Source organism: Ranitomeya imitator, chromosome 1, assembly GCF_032444005.1.
Source record: "Ranitomeya imitator isolate aRanImi1 chromosome 1, aRanImi1.pri, whole genome shotgun sequence".
NCBI classification, from domain to species: domain Eukaryota; kingdom Metazoa; phylum Chordata; class Amphibia; order Anura; family Dendrobatidae; genus Ranitomeya; species Ranitomeya imitator.
Genome location: NC_091282.1, coordinates 817,128,222 through 817,151,976, shown reverse-complemented (window position 1 = coordinate 817,151,976; position 23,755 = coordinate 817,128,222). Strand labels below are relative to the sequence as shown.

Sequence of the window (23,755 nt, the reverse complement as noted above, 5' to 3'; positions counted from 1 at the left end):
TGTTGTGGAGATGTGTCTATTGCTAGAACTCTGTGTGGCATTGACCTGGTCTCTAATCTGAGCTGCTGTTAACCTGCGATTTCTGAGGCTGGTGACTCGGATAAACTTATCCTCAGAAGCAGAGGTGACTCTTGGTCTTCCTTTCCTGGGGCAGTCATCATGTGAGCCAGTTTCTTTGTAGCGCTTGATGGTTTTGCCACTGCACTTGGGGACACTTTCAAAGTTTTTCCAATTTTTCAGACTGACCTTCATTTCTTAAAGTAATGATTGTTACTCGTTTTTCTTTACTTAGCTGCTTTTTTCTTGCCATAATACAAATTCTAACAGTCTATTCAGTAGGACTATGAGCTGTTTATCCACCAGACTTCTGCACAACCCACCGATGGTCCCAACACCATTTATAAGGCAAGAAATCCCACTTATTAAATCTGACAGGGCACCCCTGTGAAGTGAAAACCATTCCCAGTGACTACCTCTTGAAGCTCATCAAGAGAATGCCAAGAGTGTGCAAAGCAGTCATAAAAGCAAATTTTGTTTGAATGCAGATTGCACATTTTCTGTTAGTACAATAAACCTCATTTCAAGGCAGAAACATTACTGTGTCCAACAGTTATTAGATATATGAAACTGAAATAGCTGTTGCAAAAAAAACTATTTTTATAAAACATTAAGCTTAAGATTAATAGGGGTGCCCAAACTTTTTCATATGACTGTGTATAAAATATATATATATATATATTCGAATCTACTATATAATTGTCTAAGGGTCACTTCCGTCCGTCTGTCCTTCTGTCTGTCACGGTTATTCATTCGCTGATTGGTCTCGGCAGCTGCCTGTCATGGCTGCCGCAACCAATCAGCGACGGGCACAGTCCGGAAGAAATTGCCCCCCCTTACTCCCCGTAGTCAGTGCCTGTCGCCCGCATACTCCCTTCCGATCACCGCTAACACAGGGTTAATGCCGGCGGTAACGGACCGCGTTATGCGGCGGGTAACGCACTCCGTTACCGCCGCTATTAACCCTGTGTGTCCCCAACTTTTTACTATTGATGCTGCGTATACAGCATCAATAGTAAAACGATCTAATGTTAAAAATAATAATAAAAATAAACCTTATTCTCACCTTCTGCCGTCGCGTCCTCTCCTCGGCACTGCAAGCGGCAGGTTCCGCTTCCAAAGATGCTATGGGAGAAGGACCTTCCATGAAGTCACGGTCATGTGACCGCGATGTCATGGAAGGTCCTGCGCTCATACCAATCCTGGGACCGGACACCGCACACAAGCGCCGGAACTACAACGGGCTCTTCGGATGGTGAGTATGTTTCTTTTTTATTTTTTAACCTGTTACATACGAGACTGGGCAATATACTACCTGGCTGGGCAATATAGTACATGGCTGGGCAATATAGTACGTGGCTGGGCAGTATACTACGTGGCTGGGCAATATACTACGTGACTGGGCAATATAGTACGTGGCTGGGCAATATAGTACGTGGCTGGGCAATATAGTACGTGGCTGGGCAATATAGTACGTGGCTGGGCAATATAGTACGTGGCTGGGCAATATAGTACGTGGCTGGGCAATATAGTACATGGCTGGGCAATATAGTATGTGGTTGGGCAATATACTACGAGGACGGGCAATATACTACGAGGACATGCATATTCTAGAATACCCGATGCGTTAGAATCGGGCCACCATCTAGTATGTATATACGTATACATACTAGATGGTATATCAGTGTGTATATACTTGAGTATAAGCCGAAACCCCTAATTTTGCCACAAAAAAATGGGAAAACTTAATGACTCGAGGATAAGCCTAGAGTGGGAAATGCAGCAGCTACTGGTCCCATATAATCCTGCATAAAGGTTAATAATGGCCCCATAAGATGCTCCATAGACACATTTGCCCAATATAATGCTGCACAAATGTTGATTATGCCCCATAAGATGCTCCATAAAGATATTTGCCCCATATAATGCTCCACAAACGTTAATTATGGCCCCATAAGATGCTCCATACAGATATTTGCCCCATATAGTGCTTCACAAACGTTAATTATGGCCCCATAAGATGCTCCATAGATATTTGCCCCATACAGTGCTGCACAAACGTTGATTATGGCCCCATAAGATGCTCCATAGATATTTGCCCCATACAGTGCTGCACAAACGTTGATTATGGCCCCATAAGATGCTCCATACAGACACTTGCCCCATTTGCTGTGATAAAAAAAAAAAAGATCACATACTCACCTAGGTAGGTGAGTATAATTAGACAGCTGCCGCTCCCCCTCCCCTGCCGACCCCCGGGTATGACTCGAGTATATACGGTATGTTATCTATCTATCTATCTATCTATCTATCTATAATATATATATATTCTAACCTGTCAGTGTAATTTTACTGTGTGCAGCACATGAATTCCCGGCTTTTCAAATGACACCGCATCGTCCGAGTGCTGGGCGATTTGTTTTTTCGCACCCATAGGCTTGCGTTGGCGAGTACCCGCCGAGTCTCGGTGACAATCGCAGCATGCTGCGATTTTTACACGCACGCTGAATACGCCTGAGAAAATAAACTGATGTGAGCTGCCCCATAGATTAACACTGGGCCGAGTGCTATGCGATGCTTTCTCGCATAGCACTCGCCCGTATTCTACGTTAGTCTGATGCCTGCCTAAGTCTGTTTCTGCCTTCTGCAGGCGTACACGCCTGAAAACAGAACACTGCAAGCTCACGATCGCTCTCCTGTCATCATTGCAGTCTATTGGCCCTGCTGACGTATGTGTCTGGATCCGTTTTGGCAGGGGATTTCGGACATATGCCCTCATGGGGAAACATAACGCAATGTGAAAGCACCATTATGCAGGAAAAATGTCTGAATCAACCCTATCTAATGCTAACTTCTATGTGATATTATAATTTAAATAGGTTGTCTCATCATGGCGACTCCATGTACAGTTCTGTCCATACTGACCACTGATTACCGCTCATTTAGTGAACAGCTGATATCGCTTACAGTATTGCTTATAGTATTGCAGTCAAATGAATGAGCAAAATGATAACACATATGAATTGAGCATAGCCTAAAATGTTAGTGCCCCAATGCTCATGCTAATAAAATGGAGTCACATATGGGCATACCTTTAGCTATACGTTTTGTGAAATCAGCAGCAGAAAATCCACACACATGCAAAAATCATATTTAAATCTCCACTTTATATTTTCTCAATAGGTGATGTTCCAATGAAGGATCATAAAAATGTGGAGAGAGGTTTGTTGGTAAGAAAAGATTGCATGTATTAAAGTCAATGATTGTTTACCTATTACTAAATAACTAATTTTAGAAGATTATAAGTAGACATGATCGAACCTTTCAATACTCGGTTCGGTTCGCCGAACATTTAGATGTTCGCCGAACTGTTCAATGAATGTACCCGAAGCCATTAGATTCAATGAGAGGCCAAACCAGATGTATACACAACACCTAAAGGAGTGAGGAAAAGCTTCCCAAACAGCTAAAGTTAGGGGGAGACACCATGAAAATTGGCATCAATTGACCCACAGAAATTTGCACATGCACAGCAGCAGTCAGCCATGGGCCATGCATGAGGTATCAGGCTCTGGTCCAGCATTTACAGCTTGGAATTTAAGTTTTGACCCATTTCTGCAATCGGACAGGATAGTACGTCCGATGGCAGTACCTCCGCTTTGATATGTGCTCCGGCGGTGAGCTCACATCAATCCAGGGACATGTCAGCTGTTTTGAACCCGCGCCTATTAACTTTTTAAATGCCGCTGTCAAACCATGTTATGGAGCTGGACTGAGCAGGCCAGGTGAATGATGAGGACATACCCCATGGCCCCTGCATTAGAGGCGGAGATTACCTTGATGGCCCTAGAAGGAGAGGTGAGGAACTCCATCATGCAACGACCCCCCAGACGTGAGACACCCTTGACAAAGTACTGAAAATACTTGAAGAGATGTATGGTGACCCCACGGACATAGGGGAGTTGCACATGCATCTATTTAGGCGTATTCAAAGAGAGGGGGAGACTGTTATGCAGTATATAAACGTGCAACAGGAAATCCACACTGCCATTACTATGAAAGATGGCACAGGCGTAGGACCCCCTGACTTAGTGCTGTGAGACCAGTTGGTGTCAGGCTTGCGAGACGTGCTGTTAAAGCAGGTTTTGCGGGAGCGCTGGCAGACAAACCCGCGCATGACTTTTACTAAAGTGGGGAGCAAAGCGCACATTCATTAGCAGGAGCAGAAGGTTGCAGCCTTGACAGACATGGTTCGGTGTTGCGGAGTACCCCGAACGAGGAAGAGCCAAAGTGGTCCCACGAACTACGTCAAGGAATACAAAAAATAAGAGAAGAAGTTGAAAGCCTCAGGAAAGCCCTTGCTGCAGTCTTGAAGCCCAGTGTCCTACCCCGAGGTAATTCACGGCAGAGGATGGAAGAAGTTAGAGGAGAGGTGCGGAGAATCAGAGGTATGCCAGCTGTCGCCCCGAAATTTGCTTCCAGGTCGTGGAGGGAAGAGTGCTCGCAGATGGGATACACTTCCCGCAGAGGCCGACAATCCAGAAGGAAATGCCCACTAGACAGGCGAAGAAGCAAGTGCTGGACATGCATAAGAGTGGGACACCTGCCCAGAAATTGCCCTACCAGAGACCGATGACAATGGAGAACTGCTCATCCCTCCGAAGATCCTGCTAATAGGAGAGCGTCGTCCCTGGAGTGAGTGGTACAGCAGGAAGAGAAGAGGCCCATCCAGAGCAAGATGGAACCACGATGTCGGATGCCGAGAAGAGGTGGAGGAGGTGTCGTCTGTCCACAAAGAGATGTCTGCATGGCTCAGACTCGTGGAAGCGAGTCTGGTGACACTCACTCTAAGCTAGATCCGAAGGTTCCGTCCATGAAGACCAATCCGAAAGGGTACAAGTACCAAGAGTTCCCGATGATGAGAAAGAAAAGCCACTTATCTTGTCCTCTGAAGTGGAAAGTTTGCCACCCGCTAGCTCAAGGGACCCTGATCTACTGGAAGAGTTGCAAGAAGCCCCCAAGGTACCCCCGCCAGAAGTAGTAGACTGTGAAGAGGAAGATGGCCCTGAGACATTACGTCCAGCAGCTATGGATGAACTTCCGTTCTCTGCCACTCCACCCGAAGTTTGGAGTACTGGTGGCGAGTCTTATTGGCAGAAGCTGGAGTCTGAGAGGCAGGACTGGTTGCGAAAATTATGGGCAACTGTCGGCCCTCAGACAAGCATAGTGGAGTGCGAAGAGTTCTCGCACGTAGAAAGAGGAGGAATGTAAGGAGGTCGATGAGATCGCGGGTACCTGCATGCCGGGTCCAGAACTAAAAAGGCTGCATCATCTGTTCCCGGGGGAAGCCTGAGTGGTGCGGACTTTCCCCTGCTCACTGGGGGAAGCCTGAGCAAGACGGAGCTTCCTACTGTCCCAGGAGGGCAGGGAGAGCTAAAAAAGCAGGTGCAGCAGAGGAGTAGAAGAGGAGGAAAGCACGTGAAGCACAGCGCAGAGAGCTGCTCTGCTTCTCCCACCTGACAGGACTGACTTGGCGACAGGCCATATAGAAGGAGCCCCCATTGCCTGCAGAGAGAATAGTGCAGAGCAGAGCTGTGCCAGCAGAGCAGAGTTGTGCAAGTAGAGAGGGCCATGCCAGCTGAGCAGGGCCGTGCCAGCAGAGCTGTGCAGAGCAGAACCATGCAGAGCCGTGCACCCTGAGCAGAGCCGAGCCAGGTGTTGCAGCAGTCATAGAGAGGAGTGCTCCGGCTGGGAGTACCAGCGCCAAGCAGGCCAGCGTCGCCCGCCGCCAACAAGGGGGACCAGCAAGAGCGGGATGTGCGGTGTGTGTCCAGTGACAGCCAGAGAGTACCAGGTGCCGTACATGTGACCGTGAGTACCGCACACGCGCTGTGCAAGAGAGACCACATATAGGACTGACACTCGCACCCTTACGTGGACACACAATAGTTGTCCAGACCCTTGTGACCTTACTACATCAGTTAAAACAGTTTAGGAGCCACGTTGGGCTCGCACAGGTCTGTGGCCCGTGCCTTTAATAGCCACATCAGTATATGGACAAGGGGCAGCGCTATTTAGTGCGCAGCAGGATCTGCAGTGTTAGGACTTCCCGATACTCTTGCTACCTAATTGTCGTGATTTGAACCATTGTATTGTACTGTGCATTTAATACTGTTTGACTCTTTACCTCCCTGCGTGGAGTATTTCACCTGTAAATAAACCTGTTAACCCTTGCTCTGCCTACCGTCCGTCACTGCATCCCGCATTACTGCGATTTCTACATTCACATTTCAAAAAATAATTGGCTAGCGCCACTAAAGTGGCATCAATTTCTAAAGAGTAGAAACAATATAATAGGCCTCTGAAGCATCTTCCACTTCAGGCAGCTGAAGACACATTCTGAGAGAAGGCTGGTTGCCGGGCATGACAAACCCTCCAAGGCATGGAAGGCGAGCTCAGACCACGCTTCCATTTTTGAAGGCCAAATGCAAAAGGGTCGAACCTCCCCCTGATGGCCTTGATATTGAGCCCCAGATACTCTTCACCATCCTATCCAGTCGTTCACAACATGTTAGACTTTTAATCTGTTCTGCTGGTGTACAGGCTGGTCTATCTGACTGGCTGAAAACCTATCTAAACAAAAATTAATTGGAGAAAAAAATAAAAAAATAAGACATAAAGAGGAAGAGTGTAAATTAATAGATAGCTGGACAGTTGTAAATCACAAAAAACTGGAGAAACCGCACTGATTATTCAAGCTGAATGGGGTCATGCTTTTCAAAAGGGTAATCCATTTACATTCCTTTTGTGCCAATCTCTTACTAAGGCCGGGATCACACATGCGAGAAACACGTCTGTGTCTCGCATGTGAAATCCAAGCTCTGGCTCCGGCACTCCAGAGCAGAGCGTGCAGCTCCATGTGTTGCTATGCGGCCGCACGTTCCGCTCCGGAGTGCCGGCGCCAGAGCTTGGATTTCACATGCGAGACACGGACGTGTTTCTCGCATGTGTGATCCCGGCCTAAGATTCCCCCTCCTGTTTGCAGTATAAATACAGTCGATTCCCCTCACTCTCAATAGATGGGCATGATTACAATTAAATTTTAATGGGTTTTAATTTGGATATGGACCCACCGTTATCAGTATCAATTTTTTCCATGATTAAGACACTTCATCGAAACGCCTACTGGTTCTTAAATGGAGCTTTTTATATGGCTTAATTAAAAGCTAAGTTTTAAAAAAATTGACACGTTTCCTCACTGAATTCCTCCTTCCTTTTTTATATCATTTTTTTCAGCTGCTTTGATATATTTAATATGTTCAAGAATACGAACGCGCAATTTGCGTGTAGTCAAACCAATATATATTAGATTGCAGGGACAGGTGGCTTGATAAATAACCATGGCTGTACAACAATTGATAAAGTGCAAGATCTTATATTCTCGTTCATGTGCAGAATTGGAACGCCCGCCAGGGCCATGGGGTACTCAGTATCGGGTCCTGTCTCTATTAAAGGGGAGGTCACAACCCAGTCCGTGGGAGCCCAAGTTAAAGGGATGGTCTTTAAAGGGGTTGTAAAAAATAATAAGTTTGTAATGCCACCTGTGGTGCAAGGTCAGAGGTGACCGACGCTGCTTAAAGGGGTCCTCTGAGGGTGATGGTACTGCAGCAAAGATGGTATCGCTTCCCATAGGGGAAGCTGGGTCCCCAGGGCTCCCGGTGTGTTTGGGCAAGGATGGTGTGGTGCCGGAAATAAACGGAGGACACACTGTTTCAGTTGGTTTACTGGTTGTAGTAAGCCACAGTCCAGGGTACCAGCAACAGGTGGTGATATGGTCCAGCCGACCTGGAGGCAATGGTGGATCCCTCTCCCAGGTGAGGTTTGTAAACCTTCCTGCTCACGCTGTTATGCGAGGTCCTTGCTGCCTGTGGCTCCCTTACAAAGTCCTCTCTCTCCTGTCCTGGGACAGTACCCCGTATGATGGGCAATGCGAGCCGTTTTACAGAGTCTCTATCATGACCCGGGCTCTCTGTGTACTGCTATACCTTCGGGTGTGGGTACGGACAGACGACATACAATCTTCTGTCCTTCCGGTTCTGCTGTGAGACTTGAAGTACGACACAGCCTCGGGCCCCAGGTGCCCGGTTTCTGCGCTTTAGCTTAGAGGGTGCCCAGTCACCGTTCCCCTCCAAGCTCCTTTCTTCTCCTTTGCTTCTCCCATCAAGTGCTTACTATGACTGCATCCCTTCTGGTTCTCTTCCGTCCTGGAGCTGCAGCACACACATGGCTGCATGGCCCCACTCTCTGCTCTCACTCCTCTCTCCTCCACTGTCTACTACAAACTCTCTAACTCCTCCTCCTCCTGGCTCCTCCGTCTGCCGGCCTCAGGTCCCTCGGTGCCACATCAGCTGATCGTGGCATCGGGGATCACGTGGGCTGGTGACGGACGGCGCCATGGTAACCTCCAATTGCTGTGCGCGTCGCTCCACACTCACTCCCGCTGACCATTGGCTGCTCTCCCTACAAATACCACCTTTCTTCTGGATGACGCCACCCCCTGACGAAGGCAGACGCCGAAATGCGCGTCGGGGCAGGGCGCATCCAGGAGACGGTCATCATACCACTTTTAGGTAATTATCTTATGGCTTAATATGTGACATATTATCAGTCAGCAGCACACAATTTAGTGTATTTCACTTTTGATTCATTTACTAATCTTGCTGCCTAAAGCCCCTTGTAAGATTGCACTAGCACCTTATTCTATGATTCACTTTATAGATATACTTGTTATACCATTGTTTTTTTTATTTTGGTTTTTACTGTGTTATGTACAGAGTTATTTACACCTTTGATCAATTCACCCTTACGGGTTATCACAGTATATTGTTAACAACAACTCTCTCCTGGCATAGCGCCCTCCGTTTTTTGGTATTGGTTTCTCCTTCTACCTATGTTGTTCTATATCTCCAATAAATATCATCATGTAACATAATTTATGGGCATTTGTTCGGTTCCTTTTGTTCTTGTTTTGTTGCTCCTCCTCGAGACCAGATTATATATATCTGGGGAAGCTCCCCTGAATCCGGGTTCAGAGCTCCCCCTTCTGGCCTGGTTTCAGAATGTGTTGCATGTAGGTGCTTTACCTGGTAAAGGAAATCCTCCTTGCCTCCAGGCATGATATCACCCTCCCCAAAAGGAAGGCAACGTCACTGTAACAACTGGTTACCTGGGTTGTTACAGAATCATAAAAAAACCATTGGTTTTTACCATATATTTGCAAGCCTTACAAGTCCCGCAGCTCAGAGAACTCCAATTGTGATCCTTGGAGCCAAAGATGTACTGAGAGGTAGGAGAAACATAATGACTGTGAACTAATAAATCACGCAGGGTTTTATTGCGTTTAGCAATAATCTGTGCTCGCTCAGGCAATAATATACATAAAGTGGGATCCTGTTGAAGAATCGGCCAAAATTTGGAGATGTTATATATTTTGGCTCCAAGTGTTAGGTCTCGAGTTCCCACTTCTGCACAGGGGGAATCTCGGGCCGTCTCCGCTGCGGTCTCTCATTCCTATCCAGCCGCAGTGGAGTCTGCTCAGCAGGGACGTCGGTCCCAGCATCTTGCTCGGTCTCGCTCTGTACAGAGAGTTACTGCTGCTTCTTCAGCTCCTGCCATTAAAGTCAGTGCTGGTCAGCAGCGAGCGGACTTCTCTGGGACTAAGTCCTTATTTGCGCACACTGAGCATGCCCAGGGCAAGATCTCCCGTTGGAGATCGAGGGTCATGTGCTCAGGATCTGCAGCGCATTCCATTGGTCCTCTTGGCAGGTCTTGGAAGGGCAAAGTTTCTGTGGCCACTTCCTGTCCTGCAACTATATAAACTGCGCATGACCGCACGGCCATGCGCTAGTGTACAATTATTATGTGTGTGTGTAGATGGATGTATGTCGATGGATGAAAGCTCCTAAATATCCCTCCCTAGAGTTGTTGATTGCTCGCGGATGATGGTAGCTCTCTAGCACCCAACTATCCATCTGTATGTTACACACATCACAGCATCCTTTAGCTGTGCCTGCCAGTACGGCGCCGTGCGCTTGCCTTGCGCTTTCCATACCCAAGCCTGGGTGGTTAGTGGCGTCCGTCAGTGCGGCATCGCACGCACTATTGTGCTCTTATATTACTGTTAAGGTTCTTTTCACACCCAGTTGCGGTGTTGTGCCAGCAAGGGTCTAATCGGACTTCAATCCCTTTTGGGGTTAAGTTCGCTGACTACTTGCTCGCGCTTTATGTGCGGTACCGCGGTCCTGTGACTTAACAGGATCGCTTTCTTCACGTTGGGTGAGGTTTAACCCGCGTGTTTATACTTTTAGTACCGCCATATAGTCTGTCATTTACTAGCAGCGGGTTTCGCCTGCACGGTGGACCCCGGACTGCGAACGCATCTATATCATCTTTCTTGGTGCGTTCCGCCAGTCCTAACACCAAGGGTCTCAATTGGAGTTCTCTGAGCTGCGGGATATTTGTTTACAAATATATGGTAAAAACTCAAACTCAATGTGAACAAAACCGAGCTAATTATCTTTCCTCCATCTCGCACACCTTCCTTACCTTATCTATCAGGATAAATGAATTCACACTTTCCCCCGTCCCGGTAATCCGCTGCCTCGGAGTAACCCTGAACTCTGCCCTGTCCTTTAAACCACACATCCAAGCTCTCGCACCTCCTGTCGCCTCCAGCCCAAAAATATTTAGAGAAACTGTCCTTTCCTCAACCCTCACTCTACCAAAATGCTTGTGCATGCCCTAATCATCTCACCTCCACTACTGCAACATCTTCCTTTGTGGCCTTCCTGCTAACACCCTTGCACCTCTCCAGTCCGTCCTTAACTCTGCTGCCTGACTAATTATTCTCCCTCCTCGCTACACTCCTGCTTCCCCTCTTTGCAAATCCCTTCACTGGCTCTCAATTTCCCAGCGTATCCAGTTTAAACTACTAACACTGACCTACAAAGCCATCTATAACCTTTCTCTTCCATTTTGTTTCTGTACTAATCTCTCAATATCTTCCCTCACGTAATCTCCAATCCTCCTAAGACCTCCTTCTTTCCTCCACACTTATTCGCTCCTCACCCAATCGCCTCCAAGACTTCTCCCGAATATCCCCCATCCTCTGGAATTCTGTGCCCCAACACGTCCGGCTATCCACCACATTTGGATCCTTCAAACAGAACCTGAAAACCCATCTCTTCAAAGAAGCTTACAGCCTGTAGTGACCACACGGCCACCTCAACACCATCAGAGCTACTGCAACCCCTGACCCACTGTCTCCTTCCCCCACAATCCTGTAGAATGTAAGCCCGCAAGCCTCTCCCCTCTGTATCAGTCTGTCATTGTTAGTTTGTTTACTGTAAGTGATATTTGTATTTTGATGTAAAGGCCCCGTCACACTTAGCGACGCTAAAGCGATCCGGACAACGATACGACCTGTCAGGGATCGTTGCTGCGTCGCTACGTGGTCGCTGGTGAGATGTCAAACAGTGAGATCTTCCCAATGACGCAGCAGCGATGCGGCGACCTGTAGTGACCTGTACAACGATGTCGTTGGTTGTTGTGACCCTGTCACATGGCAGCTATTATGACGATTCAGACCTCGATGAGGGACGTCCTGTGTGACGTTGTAGTCACACAGGCGTGCATTTGCGTTGCCTTTTCCGTGCCCATTCAGTTCCGATTGGTGGTCGCTACTGCGTTCTGATTGGTGACGGCCTTGCCTTATGTGGCGACACAATAGCCCTTCGGTGTGAATGCATTTGAGACCCCAAACGATACCTACCATGCACAAAAGGTGTCAGAGGAACCGTTGAAGAATAGATAAATCGAAGAGGAGTCGCAGGCCGGAGAACTCTACAACGATCTGCAAACCACCACGCGGTCAGGAACAAAGGATGGAAGCGCTACTATGTCGCCTTCTGTTGAAGGCATGACCGCCAATCAGAACGCAGTAGCAACCACCAATCGGAGCGGAGGGGTGCGGAAAAGGCAACGCAAATGCATGCCTATGTGTCGGTGTCTGAGTCGTCAACGAGGTCATTGGTAAGGTGTCAAACACAGCGATGTGTGCTACCCAGCGGGACCTCAATGATCAAAAAAAGGTCCAGGCCATTCTGACACGACCAGCGATCTCACACCAGGGGCCTGGTCGCTGCTACGTGTCAAACATAGCGAGATCGCTACTGAGGTCGCTGTTGCGTCACAAAACTTGTGACTCAGCAGCGATCTCGCTAGCGACCTCGCTTAGTGTGAAGGTACCTTAACTCCATCTCATGTACAGCACCATGGAATTAATGGTGCTATTTAAATTAATAATAATAATAAAAAACATTTTTTTTATTATGTACATGAACGAGAATATAAGATCTTGCACTTTATCAATTGTAGTACATCCATGGTTATTTATCAAGCCACCTGTCTCTGCAATCTAACATATGGCTGTGGCAAAAATTAAGAAACCACCACATCAAAACCCTGTCATGGGCAGCCCAATCTCCAGACCTGAACCCCATTGAAAACCTCTGGAATGTAATCAAGAGGATGATGGATAGTCACAAGCCATCAAACAAAGAAGAACTGCTTACATTTTTGCGCCAGAAGCAGTGTGAAAGACTGGTGGAAAGCATGCCAAGACGCATGAAAGCTGTGATTAACCCCTGAGCGCCGCAGTGATCGCGTGCGGGTGTCGGCTGTATGTGACAGCTGACACCCCGCCGCAATGCCCACGATCGGTGCTAGCACCGATCACAGGCATTTAACCCCTCTGATGCCGCTGTCAGTACTAACAGCAGCAGAGAGGACAATCGAGCGATGATGGGGGCACCCTGCGCTCTCCCACGGAAACAACGCGATCATCGTCTTGTTCCTGTGGTCTCCATGGAGACCGACAGCTCCAAGATGGCCGCGGGGCTCCTTCCGGGTCCTGGAGTGAGGTGGCTTGCAAGCGCCTGCTAAGAGCAGGCTCCAGCAAGCCTCCTACACTGCCTGTCAGATCGCTGATCTGAGACAGTGCTATGCAAAGTGTCAGATCAGCGATCTGACCTTATATAGTGATGTCCCAACCTGGGACAATATAATAAAGAAAAAAAAAGAGTAAAAATATTTTTTAACAATCCCCAAATAAATAAAATAAATGAATAAATATTTTACCAATAAACCATTTATTTATGTAAATAATAATAAAAAAAACAATAAAAGTACACATATTTGGTATTGCCGCGTCTGTAACGACCCGACCTATAAAACTGTCCCACTAGTTACTCCTTTAGTGAACACCATTAAAAAAAAAAGGCAAAAAACAATGCTTTATCATCATACCGCCGAACAAAAAGTGGAATAACACGTGATCAAAGAGACACAAATAAATAAACATGGTACCGCTGAAAAACATCATCTTATCCCGCAAAAAAAGAGCCATCACACAGCATCAAAAAATAAAAAAGTTATAGCTCTCAGAATAAAGCGATACAAAAATAATTATTTTTTACTATAAAAGTTTTTATTGTATAAAAGCGCCAAAACATAAAAAAATTATATAAATGAGGTATCGCTGTAATCGTACTGACCCGAAGAATAAAACTGCTTTACCAATTTTACCAAACGCGGAACGGTATAAACGCATCCCCAAAAAGAAATTCATGAATTGCTAATTTTGGTCATTCTGTGTTAGGGCTAGCGGAACGCACCAAATAATAAGAAAGATAGAGTAAGGTGCGTTCGCAGCCCGGGGTCCACCGTGCAGAGATGGAACCTGCTGCCAAGTAAAGATGGACTATATGGCGGTACAATGTGGATACACACACAGGTTAACTTCACCCTGTGTGAAGGAAGCGAACCCTGTTGTGTCACAGGGCCGCGGTACCGCACCAAGAGCGCAAGCAAGGAGTCTCAGAACTCAATCCCAAGACACATGATTTGAGTTCATATAGACCTCTTGCGCTCGACACCGCAACTGGGGTGTCAGAGTGACAGAAATAATATTAATAAAAATGCACGAGGGTGCATGCGGTGCCGCACTGGCGGACGCCCCTAACAACCCAGACTTGGGTCAGGAAAGCGCTGTGAAAGCGCCCGGCGCCTGGCGGTCACAGCAATAGACGCTGTTTTGTGTGTTACGTGCTGATGGCTAAGTCGGGCGCTAGATAGCAATCATCCACCTTACGCGAGCAGTCATACACAAGGGAGGGGATCATTAATGAACGACTTTCACACATCAACACACACGTTTACACTAGCGCATGGCTGTGCGGTCATGCGAACCTTTTATAGCTGCAGCATGTACAGGACCTTCCCAGAAGGACCAAGGGAGGCTGTCACAGAAGTTGAGCACCTTCAGGACCTTCCTGGAGGACCAATGGGATCTGCTGCAGTATCTGAGCATGTGACCCTCGATCTCCAACGGGAGATCTTGCCCTGGGCATGCTCAGAAGGGGAAAAGCAGGACTTAGTCCCAAAAGCGTCTGCTCGCCGCTGCCCAGCACTGGCTTCAATGGCAGAAGCTGGAAAAGCAGCAGTAACCCTATGCACAGAGTGAGACTGAGCAAGACGCTGAGCAGACTCCACTGCGGCTGGAGAAGAATGGGAGACTGCAGTGGAGATGGTTTGAGATTCCCCCTGTGCAGAGGCGGGAACTCGACACCTAACATTTTGTCTCACAAAAATCGGAATAAAAAGCGATCAAAATATGTCATGTGCCTGAAAATGATACCAATAAAAACGTCAACTTGTCCCGCAAAAAACAAGACCTTGCATAACTCTGTGGACCAAAATATGGAAAAATTATAGCTCTCAAAATGTGGTGATGCAAAAACTATTTTTTGAAATAAAAAGAGTCTTTTAGTGAGTGACAGCTGCCAAACTTAGAAACCCGCTATAAAAACCCGCTATAAATAGTAAATCAAACCCCCCTTCATGAGCCCCTTAGTTAGGGAAAAATAATAAAATAAAAAAAGTATTTATTTCAATTTTCCCGTTAGGGTTAGGGCTAAAGTTAGGGTTAGGGTTGGGGCTAAAGTTACTGTTAGGGTTGGGGCTAAAGTTACTGTTATGTTGGGGCTAAAGTTAGTGATAGGGTTGGGGCTAAAGATACTGTTAGGGTTGGGGCTAAAGTTAGGGATAGGGTTGGGACTAAAATTAGGATTAGGTTTGGGGCTAAAGTTAGGGTTAGGGTTGGGGCTAGAGTTGGGGTTAGGGTTTGGATTACTTTTATGGTTGGGATTAGAGTTGGGGTTGGGATTAGGTTAGGGGTGTGTTATGGCTAGGGATGTGGTTAGGGTTATGGTTAGGGTTGGGATTAGGGTTAGGGGTGTGTTGGGGTTAGGGGTGTGTTGGGGTTAGGGTTGTGGTTAAGGTTGGGATTAGGGTTAGGGGTGTCTTCGGGTTAGGGGTGCGGTTAGGGATATGGTTAGGGATGGGACTAGGGTTAGGGGTGTGTTGGGGTTAGGGTTAGAGTTAGAATTGGAGGTTTCCACTGTTTAGGCACATGAGGGGGTCTCCAAAGCGACATGGCGTCCAATCTCAATTCCAGCCAATTATGCGTTGAAAAAGTAAAACGGTGTTCCTTCCCTTCCGAGCTCTGCCATGCACCCAAACTGTGGTTCCCCCCCCCCCCACATATGGGGTATCAGCGTACTCAGCACAAATTTTACAACAAAGTTTGTAGTTCAATCTCTCCTGTTACCCTTGGGAAAATAAAAAATTGGGGGCTAAAAAATCATTTTTGTGGGAAAAAAATTATTTTTTATTTTCACGGCTCTATGTTATAAACTTTAGTGAAACACTTGGGGGTTCAAAGTTCTCACAACACATCTAGATAAGTTCCTTTGGGGGTCTAGTTTCCAAAATGGGGTCACTTGTGGGGGGTTTCCACTGTTTATGCACATCAGGGGCTCTCCAAACGCAACATGGGGGCTGATCTCAATTCCAGCCAATTCTGCGTTGAAAAGGTCAAACGGTGCTCCTTCCCTTCCAAGCTCTGCCATGCGCCCAAACAGTGGTTTACCCCCACATGTGAGGTATCAGTGTACTCAGGACAAATTGCACAACAACTTTTGTGGTGCAATTTCTCCTGTTACCCTTGGGAAAATAAAAAATTAGGGGCGAAAAATCATTTTTGTGAAAAAATTGATTTTTTTATTTTATGGCTCTACATTATAAACTTCTGTGAAGCACTTGGGGGTTCAAAGTGCTCACCGCACATCTAGATAAGTTCCTTAGGGGGTCTACTTTCCAAAATGGTGTCACTTTGTTTGGGGCTTCCACTGTTTAGGCACATCAGGGGCTCTCCAAACACGACATGGTGTCCGATCTCAATTCCAGCCAATTTTGCATTGAAAAAGTCAAACGGCGTTCCATCTCTTCCGAGCTCTGCCATGCGCCCAAACAGTGGTTTACCGCCACATAAGGGGTATCAGCGTACTCAGGACAAATTGTACAACAAATTTTGGGGTCCAATTTCTTCTGTTACCCTTGGTAAAGTAAAATAAATTGGATCTGAATTAAAAAAAAATTTGTGAAAAAAAGTTAAATCTTCATATTTTTTTAAAACATTCCAAAAATTCCTGTGAAGCACCTGAAGGGTTAATAAACTTCTTGAATGTGGCTTTGTGCACCTTGAGGGGTGCAGTTCTTAGAATGTTGTCACTCTTTTGTATTTTCTATAATATAGACCCCTCAGAGTGACTTCAAATGTTATGTGGTCCCTAAAAAAATGGTTTTGTAAAATTTGTTGAATAAATTAGAATTCGCTGGTCAACTTTTAACCCTTATAACTTCCAAACAAAAAAAAATGGTTCCAAAATTGTGCTGATGTAAAGTAGACATGTGGGAAATGTTATTTATTAACTATTTTGTGTGATACACCTCTCTTATTTAAGGGCATAAAAATTAAAAGTTGGAAAATTGCGAAATTTTCAAAATTTTCGCCAAATTTCCATTTTTTTCACAAAAAACAGAAGTTATATAGAGGAAATTTTACTGCTATCATAAAGAACAATATGTCACAAGAAAACAGTCTCAGAATCAGTGGCATCCGTTGAAGCGTTTTAGAGTTATTACCTCATAAAGGGACAGTGGTCAGAATTGTAAAAATTGGCATGGTCAGAAAGGCGAAAACAGGCTGGGTCTTGAAGGGATTAAAAATCATGGTTATTCCACAAAATATTGATTTCTGAACTCTTCCTCAGTTAAAACATTAGTATTGTTGTTTCTAAATGATTCTGAACTTGTTTTCTTTGCATTATTTGAGGTCTGAAAGCACTGGGTTGTTTTTTTTTTATTTAACCTTTTCTCCTTTTCAGAAATATTGAGACATGTTGTCAGAAGTTTACAGACTAAAAGAACAATTTACATTTTACTCAAAAATATACCTATAAAGAGAAAAATCAGACTAACTGGCAAAAATTAAGAGACCACTGCAAAATGTTCAGAGCTGTATATTGGTTTGACTACATGGGAATTGTGTGTTCGTACTCTTGAACATATTAAAAATATCAAAGCAGCTGGAAAAAATTGATGCTGATAACAGTGGGAACATATCCAAATTAAAACCCTTGGCTAAACATTTTCGTAATTTTCATCGTAATCAGGCCCATCTATTGAGAGTGAGGGGGATCGACCATATTTATCCTGGCAACAGGAGGGGGTACCTAAGTAAGAGTTTGGCATAAAAGGAATGTAAATGGATTACCTTTTTGAAAAGTATGACCCCATCCGACTTGAATGAACAGTTGGGTCTCTACAGTTTTTTATGATTAACAACTGTCTGGCTATCTATTCACTTACAGTCTTCCTCTTTACGTCTTTTTTTTTTCTTCTCCAATACATGTTTGTTTAGATAGGTCTTCAGGGTGTGTAGTATCTTATTTTTGCAGGTGCCTAATCTGAATACAATATCACCCAATTATCTCTTTTATGGGGGGTATACAGGCTTCCAGTGAGGATATATGTATACACATGGGTGTTCGTTTATAAGTATATGTCTTGGGATTATGTAAGATTATTATTGAGCATGGTTATGTATGTGTTACTCCCCTTTTTTGAATGAGTGGCACAATTTAGTAGATGGATTTATAATAAATAAAACCTTTCATTTGAAACCTCATATTCTCTTATCACTTTTTACACTTTTCTTTTCCTTTACTTTCACATTTATGCACTTTTTTTTGTCACTTAGCACTTTATTTATGTCTTTCATCAATGTCAATTCATATCCTGCTTTTTAGGTGTCCATCACTTTAATATTTGTTTATTTATTTTGTACTAACCTGGCACTTATGATTTATGTACGATCCATTTCTCATACATTACATCAGCACTCATCACTTATTCAATTTCACATATTTTTCATATACCGTATGTTTTCAATTATATGTAAAATTATTTTTAACTTTATCTTCACATCATTATTCATTCACTTGCTCTAATTTGACACTATCATTTATTTATAATGTTCATAAATGCGACTGCGAGGGAGTGGAGGAAGGCATGAGTAAAGTTTTTTTTTTTTAATCTTTTCTGGTGGGGCCATGGATACTAGGACTGGGATAGGGCCAATCATACCAGTAAGGGGATGGGGCCAATCAATCATACTAGGAACTGGATGGGGCCAGTCAATCATACCAGGAACTGGATGGGGCCAATCAATCATACCAGGAACTGGATGGGGCCAGTCAATCATACCAGGAACTGGAAGGGGCTATGTATACCAGGAATGGGATGGGGCCAATCAATCATACCAGGAACTGGTTGGGGCCAGTCAATCATACCAGGAACTGGTGGGGCCAATCAATCATACCAGGAATGGGATGGGGCCAATCAATCATACCAGGAACAGGATGGGTCCAATCAATCATATCAGAATAAGAATGAGACTATGCATACCAGGACTGGGATGATGCCAATCATATCAGAATAAGGATGGGGCCATGCATACCAGAACAAAGTACTGCAGTGCGCAGGCGCTGGAAAGGTCAGAGAGGCCCGGCGCCTGCGCACTGCAGTACTTTGCTCTCAACAGGGCAGACAAAGTACGCCTGCACCGGAGCCGTGGCTGAAGATCAGAAGAGGACGTCTTGGAATGAAGATGGGAGGCGCCGCAGCGGACCAGAGACGCCCATCCGACCGGACCAGCAGCGGGACCGCCCCTGGGTGAGTATAATCTAACGTCTTTTTCTCCTCTTTCAGGTAACATTGGGGGCTTATCTACAGCATTACAGAATGCTGTAGATAAGCCCCTGATGCCGGTGGGCTTACCTCACCCGCGATTTTCGGGGTGACAGGTTCCCTTTAAGTACAGAATTGTCTACATTTTTGGCTTCAGTTTTTTCTTCTCCTGATTTCCTCCTCTAAAACCTAAGTGCGTCTTATGGTCCGGTGCGTCTTATACTCTGAAAAATACGGTAATTGTGCCACAGAAAACTGGGAAAACTTAATAACTCGAGTATATGCCTAGGGTTGGAAATGCAGCAGCTACTGGTAAATTTCTAAAATAAAAAATATATAACAATAAAAGAAAAATTAATTGAGACATCAGTAGGTTAAATGTTTTTGAATATCCATATTGAATCATATTGAGCTCCATACAAAATATGCCCCATATAATGCTCCATAAAGTTCATGATGAGCCCCAAAAGATGCTCCATACAAAAATATGCCCCATATAATGCTGCATAAAGGTTAATGATGGCCCCATAAGATGCTCCATAGGAAAATATGCCCCATATAATGCTCCATAAAGGTTAATGATGGCCCCATAATATGCTCCATATTAAAATATGCCTCATATAATGTTGCACAAAGGATAATGATGACCCCATATGATGCTCCATAGAAAATGTGCCCCATATAATGCTGCATAAAGGTTGATTATGGCCCCATATGATGCTCCATAGAAAAATATGCCCCATATAATGCTGCCCAAAGGATAATGATGGCCCCATAAGATGCTCCATAGAAAATTTGCCCCATATAATGTTGTATATAGGTTGACTATGGCCCCATAAGATGCTCCATAGAAAATTTGCCCCAAATAATGCTGCATATAGGTTTGTTATGGCCCCATAAGATGCTCCATAGAAAATGTGCCCTATATAATGCTCATCGTGTCAGTGCAGTTTTTGCTGATATGATTACTGTATATCTGCTGCTGAGGCTGCAGTAAAAAAAATGATATACTCACCTCTTGTCGCTGCCTGCTGCTCCTCAGCGTCGCCGACTCTCTGCAATTACTGTTCTGGCAGAGGGCGCGCACTAACCATGTCATTGTGCCCTCTGACCTGAACATCACAGCCAGATGACAAGGAAGACACAGCACGGCGGTGGAATGGGGACAGGTGAATATCGCAAGTGCCGGTGTCCTGAACAAGTGGCAGCACAGGCACCTGGCCCTCATAGCGCTCCTATGTCCCCACCTGCTCAGGACACCGGCACTTGTCCCATTGCCAATGCCGACCGCCGGCCCTGTCAGCAGCCACCACCGGAACACTTACCGAGGCTGCAGGGGAGTGCGGACATGTTCCGGAGAAGCCAGGGACCTCAGCACTGGGACCGTGACTAAGCTGAGGGGGGTCTTTTTCAGCCAAAAAAGGGGCTGAAAAACTCGGCTTATGCACGAGTATATACGGTACTGGGAGGAAATCCTCGCAAACACGGGGAGAGCATACAAACGCTTTGCAGATGCTATCCTTGGTGAGGTTACATAGTTACATATAGTTACATAGTTATTAAGGTTGAAGGAAGACTTTAAGTCCATCTAGTTCAACCCATAGCCTAACATAACATGCCCTAACATGTTGATCCAGAGGAAGGCAAAAAAAACCCATGTGGCAAAGAGTAAGCTCCACATTGGGGAAAAAAATTCCTTCCCAATTCCACATACGGCAATCAGACTAGTTCCCTGGATCAACGCCCTATCAAGGAATCTAGTGTATATATCGTGTGACATTATACTTTTCCAGAAAGGTATCTAGTCCCCTCTTAAATTTAAGTAATGAATCACTCATTACAACATCATATGGCAGAGATTTCCATAGTCTCTCTGCTCTTACAGTAAAGAATCCGCGTCTGTTATTATGCTTAAACCTTCTTTCCTCCAGACGTTGAGGATGCCCCCTTGTCCCTGTTTCAGGTCTATGATTAAAAAAGATCATCAGAAAGGTCTTTGTACTGTCCCCTCATATATTTATACATTAAAATAAGATCACCCCTTCGTTTAGTCTTCGTTTTTCCAAACTAAATAGCCCCAAGTGTAATAACCTATCTTGGTATTGCAGACCCCCCAGTCCTCTAATAGCCTTGGTCACTCTTCTCTGCACCCGCTCCAGTTCAGCTATGTCTTTCTTATACACTGGAGACCAGAACTGTGCACAGTATTCTAAGTGTGGTCACACTAGTGACTTGTATAGAGGTAAAATTATGTTCTCCTCATGAGCATCTATGCTTCTTTTAATGCATCCCATTATTTTATTTGCCTTTGTAGCAGCTGCCTGACACTGGCCACTGAATATGAGTTTGTCATCCACCCATACACCCAGGTCTTTTTCATTGACGGTTTTGCCCAGAGTTTTAGAATTAAGCACATAATTATACATCTTATTACTTCTACCGAAGTGCATGACCTTACATTTATCCCAATTAAAGCTCATTTGCCATTTATCAGCCCAAGCTTCTAGGTTACATAAATCATCCTGTAATATAAAATTGTCCTCCCCTGTATTGATTACCCTGCAGAGTTTAGTGTCATCTGCAAATATTGAAATTCTACTCTGAATGCCCCCTACAAGGTCAATAATAAATATGTTAACAAGAAGAGACCCAATACTGACCCCTGTGGTACCCCACTGCTAACCGCGATCCAGTCGGAGTGTGTTCCATTAATAACCACCCTTTGTTTCCTATCCCTGAGCCAGCTCTCAACCCACTTACACATATTTTCCCCTGTCCCCATTATTCTCATTTTATGTATCAACCTTTTGTTTGGCACCGTATCAAAAGCATTTGAAAAGTCCATATATATACTACAGCTACTGGGTTCCCTTGGTCCAGTCCGGAACTTACCTCTTCATAGAAGCTGATCAAATTAGTCTGACATGAACGGTCCCTAGTAAACCCGTACTGATACTGGGTCATGAGGTTATTCCTCTTCAGATACTCCAGTATAGCATGCCTTAGAATGCCCTCCAGGATTTTACCCACAGTAGAGGTTACGCTTACTGGCCTATAATTCAGTTTTTGTCCCCTTTTTGAATATTGGCACCACATTTGCTATACGCCAGTCCTGTGGTACAGACCCTGTTATTATGGACTCTTTAAAGATTAAAAATAATGGTCTATCAATGACTGTACTTAGTTCCTGCAGTACTTGGGGGTGAATCCCATCCGGGCCCAGAGAATTGTTAATTTTAGTGATTTTTAGACGCCGCCGTACTTCCTGCTGGGTTAAGCAGGTGACACATAATGTGGAATTTTTGTTATCACTGATCATATTGTCTGCCATGGGATTTTCTTTTGTAAATACTGATGAAAAAAAGACATTTAGCATATTGGCTTTTTCCTCATCCTCATCCACCATTTCACCCAGACTATTTTTAAGGGGGCCAACACTCTCATTTTTTAGTTTCTTACTATTTATGTAGTTAAAGAATATTTTGGGATTATTTTTACTCTCTCTGGCAATGAGTCTCTCTGTCTCAATCTTTGCTGCCTTGATTTGCTTTTTACAGAATTTATTTAATGCCTCGTCACTACCTACTTCCTTTAATTCTCTAAATGCTTTCTTTTTGTCACTTATTGCGCACCTTACAGCTCTATTTAGCCATATTGGTTTCCTCCTATTTCTAGAATGTTTATTCCCATACGGTATATACTGTGCACAGATCCTATCCAGGATGCTAATAAATGTCTCCCATTTTCTTTGTGTATTTTTGTGTCTCAGGATATCGTCCCAGTTAATTGCACAAAGATCATCTCTCATCTGTTGGAAATTTGCCCTCCTGAAGTTTAGTGTCCTTGTAACCCCTCTACTACACATCTTATTAAAGGATACATGAAAACTTATTATTTTGTGATCACTATTCCCCAAGTGACCCCCAACCCTTATATTTGATATGCGGTCTGGCCTGTTGGTTAATATTAGGTCTAGCAGTGCCTCCCTTCTTGTTGGGTCCTGAACCAGTTGTAAAAGGTAATTGTCTCTCATAGTTGTCAAAAACCGATTACCTTTGCTGGAACTGCAGGCTTCTGTTCCCCAATCTATTTCAGGGTGGTTGAAGTCCCCCATAATAATGACTTCCCCTTGAGTCGCAGCTTCATCTATTTGCTTTACGAGGATATTCTCAATTGCTTCCATTATTTTTGGAGATTTATAACAAACCTCTATCAGTAATTTATTATTTTTCCCCCCTCCCCTTATCTCCACCCACAGTGACTCTACATTTTCATTAAATTCACCTATAACATCACGCCGGATGGGTTTTAAGGACGATTTTACATACAGACACATGGTAATTTCTGAAAAGGCTATAGCAAGTTAACAGCCCAGTCATGGCTCTCATCCAGCCATGTTTCAGATATCCCCACCATGTCATAATTGTGTTCCAACAACATTAATTCTAATTCGTCCATTTTGTTGGCGAGGCTTCTAGCATTGGTATAC

The 23,755-nt window shown here is 44.8% G+C and overlaps 1 protein-coding gene across 1 annotated transcript in view; it reads left to right on the top strand.

Annotated features, from left to right (window-relative positions):
* The window catches only part of LOC138647267 (uncharacterized), a 157,204-nt gene that overhangs the window by 96,408 nt on the left and 37,041 nt on the right, over positions 1-23,755 (top strand). The window contains exon 3 of the mRNA XM_069736203.1: positions 3,241-3,287. Coding sequence (XP_069592304.1) covers positions 3,241-3,287 — 47 coding nt within the window. The remainder of the gene's footprint in view (positions 1-3,240; positions 3,288-23,755) is intronic.